The sequence below is a fragment of the Solenopsis invicta genome, chromosome 16 (genome assembly GCF_016802725.1).
Source record: "Solenopsis invicta isolate M01_SB chromosome 16, UNIL_Sinv_3.0, whole genome shotgun sequence".
NCBI lineage: Eukaryota > Metazoa > Arthropoda > Insecta > Hymenoptera > Formicidae > Solenopsis > Solenopsis invicta.
In genome coordinates, this window is record NC_052679.1 from 19842463 (window position 1) to 19862586 (window position 20124).

The 20124-nt window shown below is 39.5% G+C and overlaps 1 protein-coding gene across 1 annotated transcript in view; it reads right to left on the minus strand.

Moving 5' to 3' along the window:
* Positions 1-9113, minus strand: part of LOC120359774 — a 28413-nt gene extending 19300 nt beyond the window's left edge. The window contains exons 1-2 of the mRNA XM_039458774.1: positions 9049-9113; positions 7771-8195 (exon numbers count right to left, since the gene is read on the minus strand). Coding sequence (XP_039314708.1) covers positions 7771-8195; positions 9049-9113 — 490 coding nt within the window. The remainder of the gene's footprint in view (positions 1-7770; positions 8196-9048) is intronic.
* Positions 9114-20124: the final 11011 nt, after the last annotated feature.

Below are 20124 nucleotides of genomic sequence, written 5' to 3' on the forward strand. Positions count from 1 at the left end.
TGCGCCGTTGATCATTCTCGCGCGAGCGCGGGGATTTCGGAGCACGTCCGTGGACCGTTGCCGATTACGCGGCTGACGCTCCATCGTCACACTTCCTTTGAGTGACGTCCTGCTCCTCATTGGATCCTCGCGGTCTCGCTATCCTTTCCATTGCTCGGATTTCCGCGGCGATTCCTACTTGCCGAATTCCTATGCGCGTACTGGATCACATACGTTCGAGCAGTGAAGTACAGGAGCAAGTGAATCAAGTGTACGAGACAAATTGTTATAGTGATTTTACCTACACAAACGATAAACGATACTATATTTTATACAACGCGTCAGTGTCCGTTCATTCGTGAGAGACGAACCCGGTGCTAAATATTTTCAGAGTTCTGCGCGAGAAAATCGAAGGCGCGTACGGACAGTAGCAAATATTTTTTAAATTATTTACTACGAGATCACGCAGAGTTACAGATGTAAGAAACATCCGTTCACTTGAGCGTGATTTTAAAAGCGCAACTTATTGCAGTTGCTGCGCGTTCTTAAAAAATCCAACGCTCTTGCATATTAATGATCCCCGCCTGAAACAGACGCTTATAATCGTGAATATAACCTATTCGAATATGACGTTGCCTGTACATCGTGTAAACGTTATTAAATTCTCGAAAGAGATATAAAAGTGGAAGCATCACGAAGATGATATTATCAGGTCGGTCTTCTTGGAAGCTTGCGTGCCTGTTTGCGGTTGGCACGAATTACCAGAAGCTCTTTGCTTTGTACAAGGTATGTATCGGAACAAGGTATTAATTTGATGCGGTTGATAGCTACGCAAAAAAGCGTAATCAATAATGGAGAACACGGGTGGATCGCGTTTTGAGGTGGCTTCTATATCAAAGTGCACGATGCGCGAACAGCAATCGCTAGGGGAGAGCTGATGCTATCTAAAAGTGAAATCCATACCGCATTAATTCTGAATTAAAGACGTCAATGTGTTCCAGGAGAACGTAACGCAGGGCAATGGTTTAAAAGTCATAAATAACTTAAATAACGATGGCAGATATGCGTAATAGTTAATCAAGTCAATAGAACTCACTCAGAAGTCATGAAAGTCGTCGATATAATCGCATTAACGAGCAATTGGCATAAGAAAGTAACAAGCAGTTATAAACCAATTCGTTTTTTTCGTGACTTATGTAACCACATAATAAATCCAGCTTGACGGATATCATTGATAATTCACAGACTCGAGGTGGTGTTCATTACGTGGCGATAAGTCGATTATTTGGAGCGTGAAACTGTAAGACGGCAAACTGAACAATATGTGGAGTGGTCGCGAATGCTATAATTAATAACACATAAAATACGAAACTGGTATCTGCTCAGTAACAACTCTGGTTACGGTGTATTATCCACATTTTACAATTTTTACGATGCTTCTATATTTCCCGATAAAATATTTATTGGATTATTGCATTCGTAAAATTCTGAATATATTTTATATATTGTTATAGTATTCCAATATTTACGTAGAATTTCCGCTGTAAAATAACAAAAAGTAACTACCACGGGAAAACCTTTTAAACAGAAGACAAAAAATGTCGAATCCCTTTTTCGCCCGACGCGTTCTGCGTCTTTCTTGCGCGATTCAATTTATACGGTTTTCTTTTTTCTGAGCCCGCGCCTTTATTCGTCGATCCTGACTGGTATTCCCGCGCGAGAAAGCAAACGGTGCAATGAGGAAAGGAGACGAGCGAGAAGTCGGATAAGCCCTCTTCCCCCCGGAACAGAGAGATTGCGCTTTGTTATTTCGTTTTGCGCGCGTTCATTTCGTTCCGAGTGTCCGAGAACCTCGACATCCGGCATGCGAACGATCCTCCTAACACTGTGAGGTTCGTTGAACGTCACAGTGTATTTCCTGTATATTTTTGCAGACATTTCGTGGGACGGACATATGGATTGTAGAGCGCGATAGGTCTCGTACAGTTATAACAGATATGACCGCAGCATATTTAAATCAGCAGCAAAATTTCACAGATTGAGATAGATTTATTCTCAAAATCATGCATCGCAGTGAAGCGTACGTAAAATCGAACGTCAGTAAATGTTCAGAAAAAGTTCGTGCGTCTGATTATATAACTAACTTGCACGGGAGACCGCGTGTGGTCTCTCACTTTTTACCCAAATATAAAATAATAGTATTTCAATAGTTTTCTTTGAGATGAGTGCCCATACGGCACAGCATGGAAAAAACACAGCAAAATATTGCTACAATGTTTCAGCAGCATTGCAGCAATAGTAAAATGTCCGCTTCAGAAGTATTGATACGTAATGTTGCAGCAACATATATAATATTGTATTAATATTGCTGCAGTATTGTTGCAATATTTTGTAATGTTTTTGCCATTCCGTGCTGCACGAGTGATTCAAAGGCGTAAAGCATATTTTTTCTTAAATATTATAAGTTATTTAATAAAAATGTAACGCTAATAAAAAGAAAATATTATGACGTATATGTACGATACTTTGTTGTACCAACAAAGAATAGTAAAAAGTTTCTTTATTTGATCGTTGATATGTTTCGATGTATTAGGGAGTGCGAAGACCAGACTCGTTATTTCATTTCGATGGGTCATATTTGTCGCCGGCTATCCGCGACGATTCATTTGGCGCCATTACACATTTGCTATATAATTTTGTGAAGGTTTTACGGGACGACCATTAGATTTAGGTGCGCGATATATTTCACGGCGGGAGCGCGAAAAATGATGTAGCGAGTGGAGTTCGTTGCCGAGTGGATTGCAGCAAACCCTAGTTGAAACAAATGTGATCGATGGACCATTTGCGATATGTCGGATGCAGAAATCGAGATAATGTTACGTTTGAACGACACATTCGTGTGTTAAAAAACTGACGTTTCTTAATTATACATTCACATGCAAGTCTACAACAAACTTTGATACTTAATCGAATCAGTGGACAAGTTTGCGGAAGTACTTACATATCCCTAACTTTTCGCAGTTTATTGCTGTATATTATTAATATTTCAATTTTGTTTTTTTTCTGTTATTTACTCAATGTGTTCTTTCAAAGCTTTCTGCGAGCATTTTCTTCCTAAAATCGCAAGACATTTATATTGCTTTCCAAGTAATTATTTAGTATCGAATATATCGAGAAATTATTATTACGCTCGATAAAGTCTGCCTTTGAAACGTGCTCGCGGTTTTTCCATCGTTCGCACACAAAGAGCATCGAAATCGTTTGAAAGCACCACACCTCCCCCACCGATAAATGCTATCGAGGGACGGCTCTATTCTTTTAGGCCACAAAGTTCTTACGATCGAAAGTAAACATCTAAGCACTCTACAAACGTACCCGAAACTGTATGAGGCAGAGGACGAACGGTCGGGGAGATTTCTACTGCCTCAAAAGCGCGCCTCTTGTGCTCTCGTTCGCTTTAAAAAGGGTCTCGAGGAACCCTCTTCAAGTTCCGTCGGTCTTTTATGGTGACAAAGTGGATCGATCTCGTCAGTGTCTGCTCGCTCGTCCTGCCATTGGATATCTCGCGGAAGGCCCAGATTCCCCGTTCAATCCTTCAAAAACTTTTCACTCACAGTTTCGTATCATGCAAAGTTTTCATTCGCCCTGCTCCTGCTAGCCCACCCATACTAACGGTGTATTCCGACGTAATTATGTTACATTAAACCGAGATCAGTGGGAGCACCTTCTTGATATACTAAACTTTCGACTCGATTTTCCCATTCAAGAGGAAAATGTAGAATTAGCCTTTTGAAGTACATCTTTCAAACAAATTTGGTGCATCTTCATTTTGCATTTTGCATTTTTATCAGAGGCACTCAGCGTATTTTGCATCTCTTTATTTATTTAAACATAATTCTGAAGTATCGATTTACTTGTCTCGTTTAAGTTATTTCATTAACGCAATAAGAGATGAGAAAAATTTTGTCCGTTAATGCGCAAAATATAATATTCGATAACGGAATTGTTGGAAAATTTGTTTAGGATATGTGTCACGATGGCGCGTTACATATCCTGCAACATTATAACGCAAGACTCGTTTTAATGCTTCATATAACAGTGGACTGACGGTTATGGTATACAGGTAATGGTCGCCTAAGTGTGGAAAGCCAAGAAAAGCGTTATACTCGGCGCGATAGGAGTTTATCGAGTGTTCGGAAGGTGTGGGTTACGCAAATAAAAGTGCAAATACCTGTACGGCGTACGAAAGTAGATACTCCGAGCGTGCAGTACCGTATGTTTATTCAGAAAATGGTACCGGGGATCTCTCTCCAACCGCAAATTCGCTCAAAGTATTTCGCGCTCATCGCGTGAAACGCGTCTCGTTTCGTAGCCAATAATACCCGTACCTCGCATACAACGTGTAATATATCAACGTTGACGTATCAATGACAACATGCACGCCAATCTCGCGAGCCTAATTTGCCCGACAATCATTCTCGTACGCCAGTATACGCGCTTTCCTTCATAGTTTCCAAATTTCGCGCTGGATAAATATCTCATAATTTTCACATGGAACGTGTTGTTTGATTCTACTCGCGCGTAATTTCTGCGCGCAACCAGGCATTACCTTGAAAAGCACTCTCATTACGTCTTCTTTCTCAGACACGTATTTGCACGCCATTCTAACAAGCGCCGGCCGCATTCTCGCGTCAGAGAAATCATATTGCCGCCACGAAAGGGGCTTGAAACCTATTAGGGAGAACGCGTTTTGATACTCTAGCATCAAGATATCGCGTTCTAGAATTGCGTATTTTTAAAAGAAGGATAAATCACAAAGATAAAATTTCATTAATTCGTGCGATCAAATTTTCTGTTGCGTCATTATATGCTTATTATTGCTATTAAAAAACATATGAAATAATTATAGTGTTTGATAGTAAAGTTGTATAAAATAATCAGGGATGAGAAGTAACGTGTTACAAATAGAGATGAAAAATTGGGTATTTTTAAACTTGAAGTAGGAAACAAAATTTAAAAAAAATTGTATTTTAGTCAAAAATTTAAAAAAGAGACGGAATTTTTTCTGAATATTTGTTGATAAAATATTTGATAGACGTTATTTCGATATTATTTAATATTTTTGTGTCTTTAATAAATAAATAAACACAAAAGAGATGTGTTTGTTTAAATAACATGAGCTTTGAATTTATTTTCTGTTTCCTACTGACAATGAACTTCGTCGTTGAAAGGTATTTATCGTCATTTAGTCATTGTACTATTTTTAATTGTTTACATTTAGCTTTATATCAAAATCTTTTGGATGAGCGCAAAAACTGTATTTTAAAACATTAATACTAGACCAGTAAACTAATAATAGTAGAGTGTTAAATATAAAATATATATCCGAGTAAAAAAAACTTTTCAAGGCCAGAATAAAAACCTGTTTTTCACTTTTATTAAAAGTAATGAGTTCTCGTTATTTTTATTTTTTTTTATAACGATTTGATAATAACATTACAATTTTTTGTAACAATAATGGCAATGTCAGGATTAAAATAGTCATTTTTTCGTAACTCATTGCCATTACACGTTAAAAAAAGTAACTTATTAGTTGACTCGTTACGTAACGAGTAAAGTTATAAGTATTTTTCAACGAGTAACGCATAATGGTAACGAATTGATTGTCAAAAGTGTCTATTCTAATCCTAGCCTTATCTTTATTATTACGGAAAATTGTAATACCATTAGCAAATTGTAAAGAAATATTATAAAAAAGTTACGGCAACGAGTAACGGAGTTACTTATTGTAACTCGTTACTGCCCATCTCTGAAAATAATTGTAGAGCTTTTTAAACAATAAAAAAGTAAAAAAAGAAATGATATTGAGCAATCCAAATGCTATCATTGTTGAATATAAGACAGTTTGAACAAAAAATAACCATTGATGCCATAAGCCGCAATAAACGGTTTCGCATGATATCCGCTGAAAATCGTTCTCTCTTCAAATAAGCGTTTAAATGCCCGCTGTCGAGATTCCGCGTGTGTATACTTGATAGGCCACTGACCGACCGATCGACCGACCGATCAACCGACCGCGGTCGATCGGCCGACCGACCGATCGGCTATTATTTCAGATTCGAAAATTGCGCGCGGCTCGCTGAGCCTAAGCCGCGGCGTGGCGATTCGCGTTTTCCGCCGCGTCGTAATTATCCTCGAGTCCCGCGGTCGGAACGAGCTTCGCCTGCCGGGTAGAAAGCTAACGCGTTATAACGACAAGTAAGGCGCTACGCGCACGAAATCAGATGTTAATGGCGTTTCCGTGCTGGGTGAATTACACAGCGCCCGGCGTAATTGCAGACGTTCGCGTATCGCGTACGCGTACGTCGTGTTTAACAGCTCGCAACGAGTTTGCGTCGCGCCACGACGAAACAAAATTTCGTCTCAATTTGGCGGGCGCGGCGACGCGTATCGTAGCGTCGCGTCGCGTCGCGTCGCGTCGCGGCCAATACACGCTTCGGCTAATTCGCTGCAACGCGAACTGCATTAGCCGCCCGGAGTGGCAGGCGCCGTACGGATAGGAAGAAAGAGAGAGAGAGAGAGAAGCGTGTGTTACCTTATCTCCGTTCTTTTAAACTTCGGAGAACGCCTGCCGAAGTTGCGAGCACCGCCCGCCTTCTGCAGAGGAGAGAGAGGAGGCCTGTCAGAATCGTGCCGATAAACTTAAGTGGAGGCGTCTGGCGTTCCGCGGACGCACTTCAAACGCGCTAAATCGACGGCGCGGCCTTAAATCTGAGCCTTCCACACACGCGACCCCGAAACCTCAGCCGACCTCGTGTAAACGTCAGTTTCGAATCAATCGGCCAGAGACTTCGCCCCTTTTTAATGTTGTATACACTTTGGTGAATCACTCGATAAGAGTGAATCCGATAACGTTTCGATAAACAGAGCTTAATCGAAAAATTGTAGGACACGAGAGCGCAGAGCGGTACTTGAAAGAAACGTGTATCAACAAAATTCTGTTTATTTGTTAACTTTCGACAAATGAAATATTACGAAAGATATATTGCATGCGTCCACCGAAATGTGAATGTTTGTTTACTGAATGTGAATTTCACCTGCCAAAAAATTTGTTACGAAAACTCTCCGCCGATCAGAGATATTCAGCACAGCAAAGATCAATATCGATTTAAATTAGACGCAAACGTTAGCGCGCGACAAATAGTAAAAAATCTATATATTTATAGGTTATTCGAAATACATCGGTAGGTAAACAGCTATCTCACGCCTCTTTCATACGCGGATGATGAAAAATGGAAGGCAACACGTGTCGAACAAAAAAGCTTACTCCGAAATTTACATCGGAAAATAGACTGTTATTCGAAGGATGCGTATATCACTTTCGTGTTTCTCGACAACAAGCTCCTACGAAAATTCAATATTTCGCATTGTAAAACTATCGTACTCGTCTGTTTGTCAAAACGCTTCGGTTCGGCGTAAACACAAATGCCGGCGGAGGCAGTCACTGCAGCTCACAAAATCACGACGGTCCGGCGACGAGAGCAACTTAACCTTCGCGAGTTGTTGGGGAAATATATCGCGAAGATTCGCGATCTCGATCAATCGATTCGCAAGCACGACATATCGCCGCTGCACCCCGTAACGCACCGCGACCACGTGACGTCACGCGCCGAACTTGCAGGTTAAAGATCAGACGCGCGCTCGCCCGCGACCGACGGAAAATTCGCGGGACTCTCCATCACCGAAACGCTTATCATTGAAATTTCCATAAAAGTTCACGTGTCTACTCACCGATCGTGCCGGCGATGTCACTTTTCCCGTCGCGCGTCCGAATCCTCCCGCAGTTCCGGGCAGTCGGAGTAAAATCCCACGAAACGTAGAGACGAAGAACTTGGGCCGAGAAGGGGGAGAGGAGGGGGAGGCCGTTCACCACCTCGTCGTCATTTCGCAGCGGTCCCGGTCGGACATGTATACGGAATGTGGATCCACCGCGCCTCTCGTACTCACGCCGCTCTCGTACTACGCTCTCTCGCGCCGTGATAAGAGTCAACCGCGCTGCGCCCGGTACGTACGACCGTCCTACTCGGTGTCTCGCGCTCAACTGGTCTCCGTTCGTTGGCGCGGATTTCTCGCCGGCCAATCGGAGTCGAGAGACTGCGCGGCGCGACGCGACGCGACGCGCCGTAACACCGCTCTCCGCGTGCTGTATACCGTGCCTAAGGTTTAACCCCCAGCCAGAGGGGGACCGTGCGCGCTCATCCCCTTTCGCTCGCGCACGCGATCGTCCCGCTCGCACTCGCTCGCGCGTTACAGCGCGGCCGGGGGGAGGGGGGGACAGCGAAGCGAACGAGCGAGCGAGCGAACGAGGGTCGTTGGCACGGCGCGTGTTGTACGCCTCGCCGTTACCTCAGGTGCGAATTTCAAGACGGATTTGAATGACCTCGCGTCGCGTCGCGTCGCGTTGGCGCGCGCGCTCGCGCGCGTGCTAGCGTAAACACGGCGTTTGTTTAGCCGCGAGATTACGATGCCGGCGTGTCGCTCTCACGCGCTCCTGTCACGTTTCGATTGTCGCGGTATCACCGTTGTCTCCGTTATCACGCAACCCCCGGTGAATCTATGTCCGTCAAGAAGGGGAAGAGAACCGAAAGAGAAAGAGAGAGAGAGAGAAAGGACGCACTGACCGAGGTACGTTCGATCCAGTCGTAACTGTTCCAGTTATTTTTTCGACGTTTCGGCTTTTGCTTCGGGGCCAATTGTTTCCGCACGCGCGTTCGTTAACAGCTCGCAAACGCGCGGCTGTTAAAACTTTTGTCAGTTTACGACTGCTGCCAGGGCCACACTTGGTGGGCTATTCTTTGGGCTCCCGCACGAAATAATGATGGTATACGTGCATATACGTGCTCTCCGCCTCGCCTCGCCGCCCCGCGCGTGAGGTTAGGTCACGCGACAAAAATTCGGATGCTCTCGGTGCATCTGAAGGGAATACAACGGTATACCATATTTAAACAGAAATATATTAGCATGCCCGCGGTGGAACCGACGTTACAAATTGTACTTTAAAGTCACTACCCTACATTCCCTTTTCCCTTACCGAAATAATAAACTCGCGGTCCCGCGCAATCTTCGCAGGCCATTTTACGAGGCTAGAATTCTGGGCGCATAAAGAGCGTACTCTACGGCGTCGCGGAATTTATACGCTGGTAAACACGAGGACACGAAAAATATAGAATATATTTCATTTGCGTGTGGTAGTATTTATCGCACGCCGCGCGCGACCGCATACACTTATCGTTCCCCTTCGCTCTCCCGTTTCCCGCGTTTCCCTCTCTACCTCTTCTCTGATAATTCCACCAGGGGGACTCGGCATAATGCCTTTTTTCACCCTCTCCCCCCCCCCCCGCGCTCTGCGACAGCCTCTAATATCTGTGCGCAAACCTCCCGCCACCGCTACCGCCTCCGCCCTCGTCCCCCGAGTGATGCGAATTTTTCCCGGAAACGACTTTCCATTCGACCGCACGAATCCACGAGGATATCCCCCAGGGTGCCCACCCGCGAATTATTCGAGTACCCGGGGTAATTCCGCTGGGAATCGTATTGCATAATGTTAAGAAAACGCGGTAAAAGCAGCCGCTACGTTTCTTCGAAATGCCCATCCCTATCTGGTAATAGCACCTCTTCGTTACGACAACATTGTTTTCTTGCCAGTCGTCTCTCTTTCATCTGCCGCACCGACGTAATTCGAGTATCTACCTTCTTTTTTTTCCCCCCTGAAGCCCGCGAACGTCTTCGCAACTGGAGGCGCATTTTGCAAAGTGTTTTGATAAAATTTTCAAAAACCGACATCGGCGGAGGAGAAATTTGGTGAAAACTGTGGCACACGTCCGTGGGCTTCTCCAAATAACTGCAACGACTCGAGATGTCGCGAATTCGCTATCGGAGATACGTCGAGGACGGTTAAGCTCGCGTAAAATGAAGCTCGGGCATATCGACCTAAGTCGGCTCCCAGGGAACTTCCGCGTACGCTACGGGAACAAGAGTGGAAATGCATTCCGTGCATAGCAAAAAGTAAGACACCGGTAGAAAGAGAAAGAGAGAGAGAGAGAGAGGCACCCCGGAATGCAGCACAGGCACCCTCGGCGCTTGGAAACTCGGCGCCACGACGTCCTGCATTTTCAACGGACGCGACGACGCACTCACGGGCGCCGGGATTGTTCCTGGCAAGTAGGATTTAAGTAAGTTCTTAACGAGCGTCTGGTCGTCGTTATCTAGCAAACCGGAGTGGCGCTAATACGACCCGCGTCCGTCGTCCATATTCTGACCCGATAGACCACCGCGCTTGGGCAGCAGCCGGTGGCTTATCAGATAGCCAAAATAAAGTTTTAGATTAGATTCAGAGACCGGTTCGCGGACGCCTCTCGGCCGGCCTGTGCATAAGGACTTTTTAATGCATTCGCCGTTAAGAACTCGATTCAAACTCCCTAAACGAGTTACGGCAAAGTTCCTCTGTCTCTTTTGCGCGCGTAGCTGCGGACGGCCTTCTTTGGTCCGCTTCTTTCTTTTTATCGGGCGATCTCGCGTTTCCTGTTCTCTTTCTCTCCACGTGTTCACCTCCTACTCTTCGTGCTTCCCCGTAAAAAAAAAGAAAGCACCGGAAGCCATCGCGAATCAACTGGCCGTTGTCACTGATTCCGAGGCTATTAAAGCCTTTCGACGCGAGATACGCCCCGCTTGTTAAAAGGCCAATGAGTTTATCTTCTACAAATCGCCAACCAAAAAGTCAACAGTACAAGGCAGTAATGAGATTACTACTCATTGCTAAAACAAGATACAAAGTTTTATTAGAAAAATTTAATTTACAAATGTATACTATCAAATCATTAAATAAATTGTATTATGTTTCACTATAAATGATGACTTTTTGGACATTTTGGATTTTTTTGATACTTACGTTAAGAAAATAAATTTTATGATAAATATATAGAAAACTAGATATTTGAAATAAGTATATAGAAAAATGAGCAAATATAAGACGTTAAAGGATACAGTATAGTATATTACAAATTCAAGCCATTTAGAAGTAGCCATAATTTTTTTTAATACAATTTTTTTGTTTTTCTTTGATTTAAATATATCATGATATACCGAGGAAAAAAATTAAATTTTAATAAATATTTATTTGAATAGTACTTCTGAAATCGAGATTGAAATACTTAATAAATGTGAACATATAGTACATTTATTTAGTACAAGAACCACTAATTTAATTAATGTATCGTTTTTTCTTATAGAGTAAATATGTACCGTTATAAATAAATCTTTCATTAGTACTATTCAAATAAATAATTATTAAAATTTAGGAATTTTTTCTCTCAGTATGAAAAATTGCTATAAACTATTTCGTGATTATACGGTTATACGATAAGCTACAACTTATAAATTACAATTTTTATAACTTTATCTCTGCTTGAATAAAAAAAACATTATTTTCGTTTCTTGCATAATCACTTGTGTATGTCAACACAATATTAGATTTGTCGTTTTGCTACATGCAAAACTCGTTTTCATCGCATATGCATATGCTTGGCAGCAGCGATCGATTCCCATTTCTGCGAAGCGACGCTTCGCTTCGTCGGAACGCATTTCTAAAAGGCGAATTCGAAACGTCGACGATTCAGATTTAGCGTTAAAAATGAGTTCATATCATGGAAAAAGATTTCCTGCCGTTCCTGATCCGTTTGCCGGTAAAGAGCTCGATCGTGTCTCGTAAATGCAACATGATTGGCCGTTGACATTCTGCATTTTGCAGATTTAAAATATAGCTGGCGGTTATTCTGTATCGCAGAGCGTAACATATTTGTACGCATTAGGGGAAGCGCTGGTTTTTCATATTACAAAACGTCCTCTGATAACGGATTGTACAGCGATTCATGTGAAACGTTTGTCAAACGTGTCGCATATTCGTTTTGATTCTCGCTCGCGCGATATTTCTTTTCGCCATCGTGTTTGCTCTCCACGATTATTAAACGCACCAACGATTTTTCGCTCAAATTAAAATTGATATTAAATTCTGTGGAATGTCAATCCTCATCGAGGGACCATAGTCACGTTATACTAAAGCAACAGGATTATTTACAAAACATAGAGAGAATTTTGAATCATAATTATAATTCTCTCTTTAAAAATCTAATACGATTAATAAATTTCAATTATTGTAAGATATTTTTTAAGTAAATATTTCAGTCTTAATATATCTTTTTTTTTAAAAGATAAAAAAGGTGAAAAATAGAAAAATGATGTTAGATATACTCGTATTTGTTGGAGATTCGCTTCGTCTCTGTCCTCGTTAAATAATCTTCGTCAATGACTAAAATCAATTGCAAATCCTTTTTCGTCAGACCTGCACAGCCACAACGACCAAACGCACGCGATCGCGACAAAAACAGAGGCTGCGGCCCCGTCGTTGTCTCGATCGGATAAGGCGCGTGTACGCACTTCGTTTCGAGACGTCGCGATCCATTTCCTGCGCGCAATTTAAACGTTGCCGATCTCCATGACCTTATTTCGCAAAGACGAGAGGGCAGGAAACGGAGTAGAAAAAGGAAAGAAGAATAAGAGGGAAAGAGACAGAGAGAGGGACGAGATCGTGCGCCCTTCGCCGAGTCGTGACACGACAGAGCGACCGGGAGTCGTTCGTAGCCGGCGATCCCGTCACCTCGTCGCTTGTCACGATTCCACCAAGGCCCTTTGACGATCAAGCAGGAAAAAATCGGAGAGCTGAGCGGGCGAAAAGCCACGGCAGAAGAACTCGAAAACACTCGGCCATTGATATAACGAACGTGACCGCCGCGCCTCCGACACTATTATTCGCACCTTGAGAAAGGCACGAGTGCCGTCCTACGCGTCCGCAGCTCCGGTCGCGATAAATCGACGTTAAGTCGAAATTATGATCGTATCGGTCGGTTGGTAGCGACAGTGCGTGCCCGAGCAAACCATGCGGAGCTTATATAAGTCCCGTTCGGGCCACCATCTGGACCGGCCGGACGATCGCGCGTACCGCACACGTACGCTCTTGTATTGATGATAATTGCAAGCCGACGAGACTCCGTTCGTTCGCTTTTTCTTTTCACGTGAGCCCCGTTGCCCCTTCGTTGGCGGATGTGTTGTATTTCGTTTTATGTTGCACGACACTAGCAAGCGAGATTGGCCATGAGCTTCGTTTTAATTTCATTATTTCTTGAAAAATTGCTTAAACAATGACACTTTTTTTTGCTTTACTACATACGTGCATATATACATATTCGTTTGAAAATATTTTCAGGAAAATTTTTGTAACTAAATTTGGAAATTAATTATTCTTGTCTTGAATTTTAGATATTTTTTTGCATTATATTGTAAAAATTATATTATTATTAATTTACATTATATATTGATTAATAATGAAAATAAATTTGTTTTATGAAAACTTATTTAATAAATATTAATAATACTCTCTAGACAAATTTGAAAAAATTGGAAAGAATTCTTGTACCCTTTGGCAGCTTGTAAAGGCATTTATCATAAAGTTATTTTGCAACTTTTCATTCGGCGCATTTTCTATCCTGCATGTCTTGCATGATTTATGCTAGTATGCATTTTGCTTGGATGACTACTGTTCGTAATTATTTATCGCTTTCAAAAATATCTGTTTCTGGAAATTATTTCGATGATTGCATATATTAGATAATATCAAACATAAAATATTAGACAACCTGTTAGAATTTATATAGTTTCAAATGATAGTCAACGTTATGCATAAGAGGGAAAATAAATGTTTAATTAAAATGCGTCGCTATAATTCTCGTTTATATAATCCATTTCTCAATAACATAATTGATTGCATATCAACTCTGCGATATGCGCGACAGTGGCGATATAAATCATGTATATGTTGGGTATACATATATTTGTCAAACTTATAACCTAATTAATAACCATGAATGTACATAACGTATGTTTTACGCCAATAAGTGTCGCTATGATTTTATAAACTCGTGAGATAACGTTTAAAGCCTTTCTCGCTCAATCATTTCGTCACAAGTGTTCTGTAAACTATCTGTGGAACGCTGTGACATATAGTGTGACATTTTTTGATCGAGGACAAGTTTGAACGATAGTTGAAAACTTATACCTTTAAACAATTTTTCTCCGAGTCACATGACACTAAGTCACGCATACTCCCTTCATAAATGCAAACGTACAGAAGCCTTGGCTTCTTTAAATTCAAATTTACCGAGAAATTTAGATATTGTGAGAAAGAAGCATTAACAAAGCCATGTTATATTGACCGAATAATTCAGGGATAAATTTTTTTTTAGTGTTTAAAAACACTCTCATGCGCTTACGTCGCACGCACGTCGTGTACAGTGTCACTTATGCTAATTTCAGAACCTTTTGAATCCCGACGTAGGGTTCCGAGGGTACGAATTGTTCCTGCGGATCTTCGTGTCAGCGTCTCGTCACTGTCAGGAGGGATTAAAATCCGGTTTTCGATTCATGCTGCACCCTGCCAATGAAAATAATAACGTCGTGGCTCGGCGCCCATGCGGCGAGGCGCATTGTAGGCCGTGCCGCGCGCGATACTCGTCATCGGTAGAATGACGCGCGCACTTTCGTTCGCTTTGTGTCGCCAGTTTGCCATAGTTCAAATACAGCGCTTGCCGTATCACTGTCGATTTAATTGCAATTTCCCAACGCGATCGAAAATTGCCCACCCGAATCCGCGTTCAAGCCCCCAGGGATAGAAATGTCGCTTCTTCCCGCAAACCAAAAGCACGCACCTTTTTGCCCGCCTCACTAGTGGTACCGTTTTGCGTGATAAACGGATATTAACGTTTCAAATACTAAACAGCATAAAATGTTGTACTTTAGTATTGCTATTTATGGTGTACACATATAATTATACGTCGTGTATACTTAATATATCCATTTACGTGTTTAATTGTGGAATGTTAATATGACTTGATTACCGACATTGATATAAATATTGACGAAAACATTATACCAAAAGTTGCATAGCTACTGTGCACAATAATAAATAAAATATAAAATATTATTTATTAAACACATGTAACGTGTATGTATAAATAGTTTCTCTCTTTCTCTTATTATCTGTCATCTGTTTGATCCATCTATTGGATAACATGTAGGAGAATTATATTTAAATGAACGAAACAATAATTTATAAAATAATGATGCAAATTTTAAATATTTTTTATACTTTACACAGTAAAATTTTATTTCGTTGCATAAAGAGTTAAATGCATTCGAATTTGGTTGTTCTTCAGTAAACATGCGCTGCACATTGTGCTGTTTTGAAATCATTTTAATTGCACATACACTCGGTCGCGTGTGATTGTTATTGGACAATAATCATCATCAGCCAGCTTACATAACGCTGTCATATATCGATCGAGCATTCTCGGCAATTATAAATTCGCTATGTGCACCATTGTATAGCCTACGTATTTCGGTCTGTGTCAATCGCAGAACATAAAGTTCGTGGAAAATATACGAAAGATACAAATAAAATGTACAGAAGAAGAAAAACGGTTATTCATATTTTTTATTAAACGAGAAATATTGCCTTTGTTTTAAATAATACTTTAATTATTGTCCTAACATTTGGAAGAAACGATAGATGTAATTGGATCACGCATTGCATATCACAATTTTGCCGAAATTTGAATTCTCTTGGTATTCATAAAATAATAATAATAATATCAAACCATGTGAAGATCGCAATTCCACATTAGTTCAACACGGCTGAGCGTTGTTATAAACAGCGTCATTATCGTGCTCATGAATACCAAACAACAGCGTTAAACCATCACGAAAATGTAACATTTTAGTAGCGCAGCATTTATTAAAAATAGCGTCTCTCATTTTTAACATAATTTCAGTGTCCTAATTTGAAAAAAAAAATGGAACAAATTAAAATTTTTCAACATTTTGAAATAGAAAATACGATATTATTAATATGTTTTTATTGCAACAATTTACATATTATATGATCCTTCTCTTCTTTTTTTAAGTTTATATGCCATTCCACAAAATGTCATCCAGTATACAATCGCAAATGGTTGTTTTCTCAAAAGCGGGTTCGTGATCCAGCAGCGAGCAGCATACGGATATGGAGATTAAAAGACGACATGATTCCTAACATCGTAAACGAATAGGGGCTCAAAAAAAGATTTCTCTGTGATTTGCCGTAAAATTTATAACGGAAGACAGTTATAAATTTTACGATAAGTAATTTAACTGACCGCTCTAAAAAACAGTTTATTAGCATGCAGTAAATTTGGAAGTCATTATCTGATATGCTGTCAAGAATAATATATAAGATAAAACATAAAAGAGAGAGAAAATATTTTAGCTCTAAAATATTGTATATTCTTATCTGTGAAAAATCTTTTAGAGAGAAAATTTCTTTATTAATAATAATAAATGCAGCATCATAAGCATGTATGCAATAGTCTTTTGTCTTTTTTGTTAAAAATTAAGTTAATTTAAATATTAAATAATAATTTATTGTAGTTTATATTAAAATATTGTTTTCATTTGTTATTTATTAATGAAAAAAGTTGAAAGAATTCTATCAATTATATTAAAATTCTAGAAATGCATTTAGTTTATAGAAATTTATCAAATGTAAATAAATAAAAAAATAAATAATTTATTAAATATTATTATTATTACATAAAATAAAATTTACATCTAATTTATATGTGTATATTGAAAAGAAGCATCTGCGAGAGTATACAGACGCCATCTTTTCATCGAATAACGTATCTTCTACGTTAATTCATTATGTATCATCAGATATTTTTATATTAAATGATATATGTCACATAATTTTCAGGATAATTTTTTTAGTTTTGTTAAATTGTAATTAATTATTTTATTAATGTATAAAATTATATCTGTGTGCGTTAATTCATATCCTGTTCAACAGATGGTACTACAATGGATTTCTAGGAAAGCTTTTCTTCTGTTGGTCATTAAACGCTTGTCAAAACTTTGTTTATACCTTAGATAAATTTGATGTAAAAATATATTTAATTTATATTTTGTTAATGTTAATTAATTAATATTTCTAGTAATAATATCAATATCTTTATGTTTTAAAGTTTTATATTTGAAAAATTTTAGATTAAACAAATAAAAGTTATATTTTTAGTGTTTTGTTACTATAGTTTATAATAATATAATGAGGATTTATAAGAATTTTACTTTTGCACTTATTCAATTAAGAAGTGTATCACATTTACCTTGTAATTTATCATATTTACATTTAAGATATAAAATCTATAGAAAACGCAATGTAATGAAAACAATAACGTGCTTTTCATATATAAGAAATATTTGAGTGATATTTAATTTATTATGTCTCTACGAAGGTATTAATAAATTCATCATTACCTGCACAAATTAAATAATATTAGTGTATGAAGTGTATAGAATTAATATAACAAATAACTTGTAAGATTATGAAAAGGTCATAAAAGATCTTATATAGATTATTTGCCTTATATCTATTGTATATCTCGATAGTGACACATAATAATAACAACTTATTATGCTATTTAAAAATAATTTTCCATGAGAATTCTGTGCAGTACCTTCTTTTACTACAAAGCTTAATTGAGTGCCATGTACAAAAGGAAAAAAAAGCATTTGTGGTTGTCGCACAGATTTATGTTAGATTTTACTTCTTGTATTTCGGTGGTAATTGCTTTTAGAATTTTTATACTGAAAATATCCGATGATGAAGTAAAAAAAGAATTGAATGCACTGGCAAGAAAACTGGAAGGGACATTTTATAGCGAAATTATTTTAACAACTTTTGCACATATCTTAGATTGATAATTAAAACAGTCGTTACAATTGAAAAATGTGTACTAGAAATGTGAAATCAATTGATTATTCTAAAAATCAATACTTTTTTTTCTACATAGACTCTACAAGGTTTATTGTGCACAAATATAAAATTCAAAGAATCCCCCGCGCGCGCGGGGAGATCTCATATGCCATCTCTACAACGTGGACGTACACTACGATTCCAATGTATGTACCAAGGGAGCGCTGAGCGCGCGTACATGAAGTCAATTTCCGTTCCTAACAGCTTTCGCGAGACCGATTTATTCGTCTTGTCGTACTATACCGACAATAAATTATACGAACGCAATGGGGACATCTCTTTGAATGAAGACGAGGCGCGAATACCGAATTATAGAGATGAATAAACAGTAGATATGAATTGACTCACCGTTCGCTGCTGATCGCTCCGTTCAGTTTTGCCATGGCCGCAGCTCTCGAACGTTCAAAATCCTCCTCATGATGATTCGTCTTGATTCACACTTGATACAAACGCACGACCTTTTGTTTTTGGCACTCTCAAAATACTCCCGGTATTTACACGCGCGTCGAAAACTCGAGGGATACGAGGCAACGGAGAAGACGCAAAACACGATTGAACGCGATACGACTTCATACCATGCGTCCGACAAGACGGATGTCGGCACGAACGCCCGACACTTCGCTTTCGGCAGTCCACGACACTCTCGAAACACTTGTTTGCGTCAAATACTCGTATGGGATGACGAGGATACGAGTTGAAATGCGCCGCGACCTTCCGCCGTGCTCCCTAACCGACCGATTGCTGCTACGGCGTAGCGGCGACGGTAGTGGCGCAGCGGCGCGGCGCGCAGGCGCGACCACGCGTCAGTCACGCCGCTACGCAGTAGCAGCAATCGGTCGGTTAGGGAGCACGGCGAAAGGTCATGGCGTATGTACAATAGCGTATCGCGGCGCATTTCAACTCGCATGCTCGTCGCATGAGTTTTTGACGCGAGCGAGTTTTTCAAGAGTGCCGAGTGTCGAGAGTGAAGTGAAATATCGGGCGTTTGTATCAACTGCATGCTGTATTCGCGTGATCGTCGTGTCCGTCGTATTGCTTCAACCGGTTCGCGATGATACGAAATCGCATTGCGTTTAATCGTGTTTTATATCTTCTCCGTTGACTTGTATCCCGAATTTTCGACGTGCGTGAGTACCGCGAGTGTCGAAAACGAAGTGTCGCGCGTTCGTGCTAAGTGTGAATTAAGACAAATCGTCGCGAGGAGAATTTTGGGTCTTAAACTTCTCTTTAGTACTATGAGAAAGACGACTCTAGCTAGGTGTCAGCTCATTATTATTCGTTCTGTTACGATGACACGTGTATCATGAACGACTTTTTTCAAGTGGTGTAAGTACACATCAAATAATCTAGTTTCCGACTTTCTTTTATACTTATTTTCTTTTCTCAATTTATAACTATTAACAATTCAATCCTTTCATCTGAGAATTGATTATTTTATTAACTGCTAAAATTAAAGTTTTTGATTAGGATCGTTCAACAATGGATATCTGAAAATTTATATTCTTTAGGGATTAGAAAATTATAAATGACAAATATTTAAATCCTACTTGATTTTGAGTAAACATTAAGTTCACAGAATTAAAATTGAAGTTTGGTTAACGAAAAAATTTAATATTAAATAGAAGACTTTATTTAAAAAAAATTTTAATTACATGTGATCTATATATTTGTCTTTACTGTATAGCAATTAATTTCGTATTTTTCATTCAATATGTTTACTTGTGACTTTTAGCGAACCGTGTAGAAGGTCCGGCATGAAACATGCCTTTATGCTATGGAACTTTAAAAGACAACAGGGAGCTATCAATCTCATCTGCGAAGAAAACTACACGGATCAATTTAGAAGTCCCAGCTTCGATGCAAAGAAATGACGCAGAAATTTCGTGGGATCTTCCGATATAAATAAATTTTTTAATTAGACCATTAAATGGTCTAATTAAATTTCCGAACGCGCAATGACTGGTTTATTATCATTTTTGTTTATCCAAAAGAATGATAAGGTAATAATATTGAAAAATTGTTTCAAGTTTTAAAAAAGGCCGCGTGGTCGTGCATTAGAAATACGCACATGTATCTCATAAATAAAGATTAAAGATATACGTATTACACAAAAGTATTAACAATTTTTTAAAGGTAGATTTGTTTGAAAAAAAACAATACTAATAATGGTATAATTATAACATCAATTA